Source organism: Vitis vinifera, chromosome 16, assembly GCF_030704535.1.
Source record: "Vitis vinifera cultivar Pinot Noir 40024 chromosome 16, ASM3070453v1".
NCBI classification, from domain to species: Eukaryota; Viridiplantae; Streptophyta; class Magnoliopsida; order Vitales; family Vitaceae; genus Vitis; species Vitis vinifera.
The window spans coordinates 23,308,819-23,320,070 of record NC_081820.1 but is presented as its reverse complement, the minus strand read 5'-3'; the positions used below and the strand labels follow the sequence as shown (position 1 = coordinate 23,320,070).

General features: G+C 25.2%; 1 protein-coding gene across 1 annotated transcript; it reads right to left on the bottom strand.

The window, feature by feature from the left end:
• Positions 1 to 4,026: 4,026 nt before the first annotated feature.
• On the bottom strand, positions 4,027 to 5,179 carry LOC104882213 (WRKY transcription factor 22). The gene is made up of 3 exons (XM_010664487.3): positions 4,758 to 5,179; positions 4,568 to 4,678; positions 4,027 to 4,483 (listed from the first exon to the last, which is right to left on the bottom strand). Exons 1-3 carry the CDS (start codon positions 5,177 to 5,179, stop codon positions 4,027 to 4,029), a joined length of 990 nt encoding a protein of 329 aa, XP_010662789.1.
• Between the last annotated feature and the right edge of the window lie 6,073 nt (positions 5,180 to 11,252).

Sequence of the window (11,252 nt, the reverse complement as noted above, 5' to 3'; positions counted from 1 at the left end):
GTTATAATCAAAATAATGATATTTAAAATTTAAATTTTTTTATATCAAATCTATAATTAAAATAAGTAATTGTATTTTTCTACATTAACTAAATTTAAATAATTTTCTCCTGATAAAATTCATTATTATTATTATTATTATTATTATTAAACATAAATCCCAAAAAATATTACATTTTGATAATAAAAGAGTTCCAACTAGACATACAATATTATGAGTTTTACTAAGGTTAAAACAATGTCACTTTTTAAATGATTGATTTATTGTAATATTGGACAACCATAATTAATTTGAGATACTTAAAAAAAAAAAAACACTAGTGACTTAAAAGTTTAGATTTTTGGTAGAAAAGAAAACAATATATTTTGATAATATTCTTCTATATAATAAAATTTAATAATATGGAAAATTGTAATATGTTTAATAATATGTTGGGTAGGCTACTACATATTAAATATCATTTCTTATTTTTAAATGGATTTAATAATAAATATTAAATATTATAAAATAAATTATATGACGTATTAAAAAACATACTTGCTCTTCCCTATAAGCTTGCCTACACCCCTATAAATTTTTAATTGTATTATGCATTGCCTATCATATAATAAATTATATTCCACCTTAAATATTATTAAATTTCAATGCAAAAGTAATTAAGAGAAAAATATTTTTTTATTAATTTATATGAATTTGTGTTCACATCAAATTGGGAGCTTTGACCCAAAACAGTACATTTAAAAAAAAAAATCAAAAAACTAAAATTGTTTTCAAAATAATGTCTAATCTAGTGCGTCTATGTCACATCATCTGTCATATCATAAAACCGTAGTTGGTGACTACGGTTTTATTTTTCTAAAGTGGTTAGAAACCATAGTTACCAACCACAGTTTTAATTTTAACTTTAAAGCCGTGGTTGGTGACTGCGATTTTGAATTCTTTTAAAAATGGTCAAAATCGTAGTCACTGCGGCTTTAACTTTATATATATTTATTATATATAACTTAATTTTTTAAATAAAAATATTATATTATTTTGATTTTAAATATACTTATTTCATTATTTAAAAAATAATAATATATGAAATTAAATAATTGATATTTTTAATTTGATATAAAAATATATTTTTTAATTTTATTAAAACAATAGGCACTATATTTAATATAAATATAATTAGTTAATTAAAATTAAATATAAATATAATATAATAAATTATATTTATTTAAAATAAATAAATTATAAATGCATATTTAGAAAAATATATATATAAATTATTATATTAATTAATAAATTTTTTATATATTATATGTAAGCGGTATATAATATCACACACACACACACATATATATATAAGTTTAATTTAAGTTTAAAATTTATCACATTTTTATTTAAATATATAAATAAATTTTATTAAAACAATTGACACTATATTTAATGTAAATATAATTAGTTAATTAAAATTAAATATAAATATAATATAATAAATTATATTTATTTAAAATAAATAAATTATAAATGTCTATTTAGAAAAAAATAAATAATATAAATTATTATATTAATTAATAATTTTTTATATATATTATATGTAAGTGGTATATAATATCATATATATATATATATATATATATAAAAGTTTAATTTAAGTTTAAAATTTATCACATTTTTATTTAAATATATAAATAAATTATTATCATATTATGATATTATGAACTTAAATTAAAATATGATAAATTTGAAACTTAATTGAACTTATATACATGTGATATTATATACCACTTACATATAGTTAATAAAAAATTATTAATTAATATAATAATTTATATTATTTGTTTTTTTAATAGGCTTTCATAATTTATTATATTTTATTTATATTTAATTTTAATTAACTAATTATATTTATATTAAATATAGTGCCTATTGTTTTAATAAAATTAAAAAATATCTTTTTATATCAAATTAAAAATATCAATTATTTAATTTCATATATTATTATTTTTTAAATAATAAAATAAGTATATTTAAAATCAAAATAATATAATATTTTTATTTAAAAAATTAAAGTTATATATAATAAATATATATAAAGTTAAAGTTGTAGTTGATGACTATTGACCATTTTTTTAAAAAGTCAAAATCGTAGTCACCAACTATGGCTTTAAAGTTAAAGTTAAAATTATGGTTGGTGACTATGGTTTCTAACCACTTTAAAAAAATAAAACCGTAATCACAAAAAACATGACAAATTATGTGGCACTTATAACATGACAGATTATGTGGTACAAACGCACTAGATTTGACATTATTTTAAAAACAAGTTTAGTTTTTGGAATTTTTTTTAAAATGTACTGTTTTGGGTCAAAGCTCTCAAATTGGACCATACGTGTGTTATAATAAATTTATATTTGACCTAAATAATTCCTACAAATAAACCATCATTTTTATACCAAAATAATATTTTTGTGCATTTTATTATTATTGTCTTTACATATGTCTTAAAACAAATTATATTTGAGTATGATCACCATATGAAATATGTGATTATTTCATCCTAAGGGTGCTTAAGACAACAACAATAAAAAAAAATTCCTCTTTTGAAATGCAATTTTTTTTCCCCAAAACTATCTTTAATTAATTGCCTATTTTACAATAAATTTTACCTTAACTTAAAATTTTACAAGAGACCAAATATCAAAGTAAAAAAAGGAAAAGTGTTTTGTTTATAAATATTCCATTTATAACAATTTTATCCAAATAATTTATCACTTTCATTTACAGCTATCATTTATGATTTATCACACTAAATTCATAATGGATTTTTACTACATATTTTGGAAAATATATATATATATATATATTTCAAACTTACAACTTACCAAAATTCATTACCTTAATCTTAAAATTCATGAAAGGTTATATATAGAAAAGAAAAGAAAATTTATTTTATGTATTTATGAATTAAGATTTCAACAATTTTGCAGAAAGAATTAATAAAGGCGATGTCAAAAATTAAATGTTTCATTACTTTTTCTATTATATAGACATTTTACACTAAATTTTATTTGGTTGTAAACTTCATTTGGATAGACTTTCTATTGTTTCTTTTTAAAAATAAAAAATATGATAACATTTTATATAAAATATAAAAACTCTTAGAAAATTATGTTAAAAAGATAAGAATTTTAAAAATGGTTTAAAATATTGAGTTATTAAAAAAAATTTATTTCAAATTTTAAATTTTTTTGAAAGTAATTTTTAAGGATATGAAATAAATCTATAAATTTTATATAAAAGTTGCTTTTTTATTAAGAAGTTATTCAAAAAAACATTCATAAAAAAAAAAAGAAGAAATAAATTCTATTTATGAAAGGAAGTCACACTTATTGGTTTCATTAATTATTATCTCAAAATCAAATATGAAGGTAAATTATTTGATAGCAATAATATCCCATTTCTAACTGCTATGTTTTGATTATCAGAAAGTATTGGGAAAAAAAAAATGATTTTCTTATATTTGATTTTTGAAAAAAAAGTTAAATTATTAAAAGATTTGTATATTTTTAAAATATTTAATCTTTATATAGAAGAGTTAAATAAAAAAATTTAAATAATATATAAAAATAATTTATTAATTTTAAATTTATATTTTATTTTTATTCACTTTTTCTTTCCTTTTACTTTTTCTTTCTATTTTCTCTCCCTAAACAAACATAGCTAATTGTTGATATGTTTATATTATTCTCATAACACTTCTATCCATTACAACCTAAAAATTATTGCTTAATAACCCATCTTTATATTGGATTTTATTAGGTAAAAGAGATTACTTAAAGCTCATTGGTATAATTGAGATAATATAATGCAATTTTTTTTTTCTAAAATTATTCATAATCTAATAAAATATATTCATTTTTTAAACATAATTAAAAATATTTATTTTTACTAAAACCTTCCTGACTAGCCAACGTTTTACAATCTTTTGCTTCATATTTGGATTGCAAAAGATCAAAAGGAAGATTTAAAGAATGCCTAATCGGAGCTTCCGGCTGCGTTAATGGAGTTTTTGGCCGGAGAATGAGGTTCGGCAATGGTCGGTTGTGAATCTCTTGAGTTTAGTACATGCATGGCCATGAATGTTTCTTCTGACATCTGCATGTTTGTTGTGAGAATATCAGCTTCTTCTTCTTCTTCTTCTTCGTCTTCAAACATTGGCTCACTGTTTTCGTTTTCATTCTCCGTGTCTGGCTTTTGGGTTTTGTTGTTGTAATGAGCAGTCAATGGTGTGGTTGGTGAGAGATCTGTGACGGAGGTGGGGGCGGCCGGTGGAGGGTTTCTGGCTGTGCCGGCAAGGGATCTCCGGGTGGTGGGGCGGGCGTGGATGTGATCACCTATGTAGCTGACGATGTACTCCTCGGGGTTGTCTTGACTGAGCTCTACTTGTTTCCTAGCAGAGCAAGCCTTCAAGGTGCTGCAGCGATAGTAGTTCCTGCAAAAATCAATCAGAAACGCATCATTTTCCCGAGAAAACAAAGTTCAGAAATAAAGGAAAAGAAAATGACTAGAAACGAACCGTGGATATGGGGATCCCTTGATTGGCTTCTGCCCATACTTCCGCCAAGACCACGAGTCCCTTGAAAGGGTCTTGGCGTTGATTCTCATCATCAGCCTTGGCCGGCTCTTCCTGCAAAAAGACAACAAAGCCAATTTCAGACATTAGAAGAAGATTTTTCACAACAGAAAACTCAAGAAAAATAAAGCACCTCCTTCTTCCGGGGGCTTGGGATGGAATTCTTCGGCCAGAACCAACCCCATTTTTCTCGGTGTTGCCCCCCTGCTGTTGCCGCTGCGGCAGTTCTGGTTTCTCCTGGTGGGATTGACATTCTGCCCGTTGGTGTTTGTTTTCCGACCCCCCACCGGCAGAATCCTCTGCGACAGCAACAGAAATGGAGACCCCATCAGGCTGGGCCTTCCGGTAGAATGGTCTGTAGACATTTTGCAGTTCGTCGAAAGGATCATCGCCTTTACTTCTTACATCATCTTCGTAATTACCAGAAGTGAAAAGCCCATCAAAGTTGAATAAACTCTTCTCCACTTCCTCATTTCCGTCATTGCCAGCCCTCTTTGGATACTTCGCGGCTGAGCAGCTTCTGACAATGGCGAACAGGTCCCAATCATTAGCCATTTTCAGTATCTCTCAATTTCTAGACTACCCAGACCCAGAAAGGCGCCGACTTGAGCAGATACCAAAAATTTAAATCAAATAAAAAAAAAAACCAAAGAAGATGAAGATTTAGAGACAGAAACTGTACAGAGCTTGATGTGACGAACAGTGGATTCACACTTCCCAATCAATACTTCCCACAGAGAACAAGATAGTGGTTTTGTGATTGGGTCGGTGGTTTTCTTTCTCTTTTCCCTTTTGCAAATTCTGTATTGACCCTGTGCATTGCAACGCTGCTAATCCAACTCTCACTTCTCCTTCCATTCACAACCCACCGCCACTTCTTCCTTCCATGGACCTCTATGGGTTGTAATTTTAGAAAAAATATTTGATTTTTTTTATGATTTTTTTTTATATAAATTAGGAATATTTATGCTTATATTTATTTAATCTATTAAAAAAGATGTGGTTTGTACATGTTAAGGTAGTGAAATTAATCTAAATTGATGTAATAATTATTGTAAGTATATGAAAAGTGGATTAATTTACCAATTTTAGTATGACATGTGATTATTTATTTACTTTTAAACAATCTTAAAAGATTTTTTAAAAGGTGGGTTTATTAAGATAATTAATTTTCTTTTAAATAATCTTTAAAGATTTTTTTAAAATCAAATATTTATTGAATGATGAAATCTAGAGATTTTATGTGATTTCATTTAGTATTTAGGATGGCTTAATTGATTTTGGCATGGGATTGCAAGGTAAATGGATTAAAATAAATAAAAGGAAAAGTGGATTTTTACTCATTAATTTGAAAAAAAAATATAGAAAAAAGAATCCAAATTTTTATAAATCAGATTCATCTTTATCAATTTAAAAATATTTTAAAATATATACACTTTTTAATAAATCATATAATTATTTTCTGAAATATCATTTTACTTGATGATATTGAATAAAATTAACAAAAATTTAATTTATTATTTTAATTTGATAAAAGTATTTTACAAATAAAAATATTATAAATTTTTTTATTGTACAATATAAGATACAAATCATTGTGAAAATTTTCTCTAGAATCCTCCATTGATAAATTCATCCTGTATTATATAAATCCACTCATTTTCTTATATATATTTAATAAAATTAAACAAAAAAATTTGTTAGTTGATATCAACAATAAAATAAGAAATTTTAAAAATAAATCTAATTTATAAAATATGGGGTTCATTTTACTATATATAAATTTTTTAAAATTAGTGAGTCAAAATCCACTTTTTCCATTATTAAGAATAAAATAATTTATATTAAAAAATTTGCAAAGTATTTTCCTAAATTGCTTTCCTTTTTATAGTGTTAAAATGTAACTTTATATTTATATAAAATGAAGGACATTGTTCCTATACATGAGAAGTTGGCCCACATGCCCAAGAAAAATCTCACTCTCTTTTTATAGAATGCGATACAAATTTGTTGTTTGACACGTGAGACCCACCAACGATTAGCATTTGAATCTTGATGAGCAAATTTGACTCGTGAGTTGGTGGCTCCCACCAAAATATATGTATAATATATTTTATTGATTTTCCACTTTAATGATGGTGAGGGTAAATCAAGATATAGGTATATTTCAATATTAGAATTTTGAATTTTTGGACCATAGATTGCCTTAGTGATAAATATTATTTTAATTTTTAAAATTTATATTACAATAATAATTATTGTAATTATAATAAGATAAAGATATGACATATAAGGCAAGTGAAGAAGTGGAAGATAATGAAGTGAAGCATAAAAGGAGGATGAAGAAAAAGGAAGACAAATAATGAAAAGATATGAAGACAATTAAGGCCATGATAGAAAGGATTATATGACATAATACCAAATAAAGATTCAAAGATTTGTATGTCTTGTTGTGACAATAAAGATGAGAAGTGGATTTAATATTCTAGGTTTTAACTTTCTTATTAATGAAGATTAAAAGTAAGGCTGAGTTTAATCGACTTAATTTATTAAACTATTCTTATAGACGTGAACAAAAGATAAGTTATTAGCTAATTTATAACATTATTTTATTATCAATCAACATAAATAAGTTTTAATCTCAATTTCACAACTTGTTTAACTTCTTTAACAGTTTTAATTAAATTTGAAATTTATTAGTATTTGATAAGTCAACTTAATAACTTAATTTAAGTTATTAAGTAAATTAAGTATGTTTGGTAAAATAAGTTAATGTTATGAATTAAAGTAAAAAACAATTTGAAGTAATAAATAAAAATAATTTATTTATTTTTAAGTAGACGTGCATTTTCATTTTACCTTTTTATTATCATTTACCGTAATTATCTCTAGGCCAATCTCCTTTGTTACTCTACGATCTCTATTTTTATTCTTTTTTTTTATCATAATTATAATTTATGATAATAAATATGTTAATTTGATGATTTAAAATAAATTTTAAGTTAATTTTATTAAACAATCTTAATACTTAAAAATAAAAATTAAGTAATAAGTTTTAAATTAACAACTTAATTATAATTTAACTTAAAGTCAACTTAATTTATTAAGTAATAAGTATTAAGTTTTATCAAATATCGAGAATATTTGATAAACATAATACGTAATGATTAATGACTTAAAATGAATTTTAGTTGAATTATACTTAAGTTACTAAATCATTAAATTGGTTTACTAAAATCATATTTAATTTATTAGTTATTAACCAAACATACTTAATATACATAATCACTTAAATTATTAAATCATATTAAATTAATAAGTTAATTTATTAAAAGACCTCTTCTTCTTAGACTCTTCTTCTTATTTTCAAATTGCAATCATGTCTTTATATCCTCTTTCTTTAGTCGTAACACTTTTAGTGGCTTGGGTGTCATAAAACGCACAACTAATCTAAATAATTTATTAGACTTTTATATGAAAATATGGTGAATAAGTCATCTAGATTGCAAATGACACTTCTTATCCTTAGTCATGGTAACATCAATTTGATTAGTAATTATTCTAGTTGAAAAAAGTTTTCCATGTTCTAACTTCCCACTCAACTCATATCAATTGGAGCAAGCACTAAGATTTTCTTATATTTAATTATGGAATTTTACTATTTTAGAGTCCAACCATGAGCAAAAAGATTAGCAAGTGCACTTAATCTCCAAGCTATTTATCTAAAGAAAAAGATGAAGCATTTAGTCTCCTTTCACAATAGGATATTAGTTAGCATTATGTCACGGACTTAGTTGTTCACTAAGCTCGTGTAACACTTAGGCAAGTGAAGACGCTTAATCTTGCTAAGTTGGCCTTGCTCCTCAATGCTTAGCTTGCTCGGCTAAGACACTTGTGACTCAAAAGCTTGAGAAGCTTAGTAGGCAACTCTTTAAAGAATCGAAGCTTTCACTAACTCAAGGAAACCTTTACAAGTGCTTGAAGGCTCACTTGCTTGGTTAGGAAGTGATTTGGGTGGTGCCTTGGCCAAATGAGGGTCTCACCTATTTATAGGCACCAATGGAACTCTCTGGAACCTTGGAGGGTTCCTTACAAATCAAGAATATTCTAGAACTCCCTACATTAATCTATGTACAACCCTATGTACAAGAATATACAAGAGATCTCTAGAATTCTCTAAAAAGCCTTGGACTCCTCTCATGCCTTTCACCATAGTGTAGAGATGTGTGGACATCTCTAGGCATCTCTAGAACCTTCCACACTCTTCCCACCAATGTCTTAGTGTAGATGGCTCTAGGAGTCTCCAAAAGCTTCCCTCCTCCTATATAAGCCCATGGGGAGGGTCATTTGAAGCATCCTGTAACAATTAGCAGCTAAGTAATCCTTCAAATATGATTTTGACTCATTTCTTTTTGTACTTTCCATCTTTTTAAAGGTTTATTTGAAGAGTTTGATAATTTGGAAATGGAAGACATGAATTTTATTATTTAATTTATACAAGAATGTATTGTGAATTATACAAAGAAAGAAATAATAATGAATATCCTAAAATTAAGAAAAATATTATTTCCTAAAGTAAAAAATCAAACGTCTTTATTATTGTTATTCTATGTTCTGACATCCTGTGTCTTCTTTGATGAAGGTTTCTTTTGACAAAGACTTGATAAAACTATCAAATTATTCATTTTTTTTTAAATTGCAATATGTAGGAAAAGTAAAGCCTCTTCCCTTCAAATAATCCTCGAGCATTTCAACCATAACTATATTATCCAAATAAAAACTTATACATACTCTAAGAACATTTTTTCTCATCCTTCTAAGTAGTGAGTGATTGTATGTGTCCTTGAAGAGCTACTATGATTTAGCTAAAAGAATGATACGGTAATTTAGTAAGCATAGTAATAAAAAAAAAATCATACCTTTATCCTAAATCATGTGTAAATGGACAAACTTTGTCTAGGTCTAAAATTAGCTTTAGTAAGATTTTTTATAAGAACTCATGAAGTGACGAATTTATCGTTATTGATCGATAACTAGTATTGTAGGATAAGACTTTTGCTTACCTCATCATCTTTAATGTCTTTAGCAAGTTTTTCTCTACTTAAGAGATGTTGAAGAACACTAAAGCTACAAACTAAATAGATCATTTGATTTTGTTACAATAGGAAATTTACGATGTTTAGTTTGATTTCAATTAAACTAAGAAGAACATTAATAAGAAGGCTAGAACACCGACACTATGAAATAAGGAGATGATTTGTTTTTGCCATAATAGGAAATTTTTTATGCTTAGCTTAATTGGAATCAAATTAAAAAGAATATTGATAGAACACTCGACATAGTAGGAAATTTGTGATGTTTAATTGGATTTGGCAAGGCTAGGTCAAGCCTTTTAGGCATTTGACCATTTATGGAGAAGACCCAAGTACGAGCCTCCTCCCCTAACTCTACACCATGAAGAGTTGGGTGAATTTTACTATTTCATTTTACAAATTTATACAAGAATATATTATGAATAATAAGAATAATAATAATAATAAATATCCTAAAATTAAAGGAAAAAATATTATTTTTTAAATTATCGATCTTGACTTATGGAATAATATTGATTGAAATGGATTTTTATCATAATTCTATGCATTGCCTTTATTATTCTCATTCTTAATCTTGTTATTTCATGTTTTATTTTCCCTTAAGTGGTGTGTTTTTTTTACTTAATTCTAAATAGAACTTTAATGTTTAATAGTGTTAAATATTAGATTGTTTGTTTTTGTAGTATTTTATTTATATTAAGTATTAAAAAGTAAAGAAAAACCAATGTATTATTTTTTTTATTTAAAAAAAGTTACATATTTTGGTTTTTTCTATTTAGTAAAAAGTTTATAATAAGTTATAAAAAAGTAGAAAAACAAATAATCTATATTCTGAAAACAAATTGTTTTCAGCAAAAAGTCGAAAAAACAAACACCACGTTAGTATTATATTTTAGTATCATATTTTGTACCTATTTAATCATTCGGCATTTAAATCTATGCAAGCCATTTAATTTTTTTCATTTAGTTTTATATCTATAACGTTGGTCAATCTTCTAAGCAAATAAGTGTCTAATTTAATTAATCACTTAACATGAAATATATACAAACATTTTAAGTTAATTCATTCAAAATTGTGGGGTTTATATATCCCAAATGATTCTTATGATAGTTTCAACACTTTGTTATTTTTATTATTGAATTTTCTCGAGCTATTTGGCTTTATGTACTTAATTAAAAATAAATTTAAGGTTTTCATGTTTTTGAGGATTTTCCTAGCATGACTTCATGTTCCAAAAAAAAAAGTAACACATATAGATGTCACTTTCAAGGTATCAACTTGTTGAGATTTTTATCAAAATTTTATCCTCAACAAAATTTTTGTATCAACGAAGCGAAAATGTAAAATGAAAAAGTTAGAGGTATTTAATAAAATTTTAAACCAATATGGGTTAAGCGGATCTAACCAAAACTTGAGAAAAAGGGAATGAAATAAATATTATAGTATAAATACATTATATATCAATTTAAGCTGACAAGACCAATACACCTTGCAACATATAGAATCGACAATTGATACTACAACTTTTAACCAT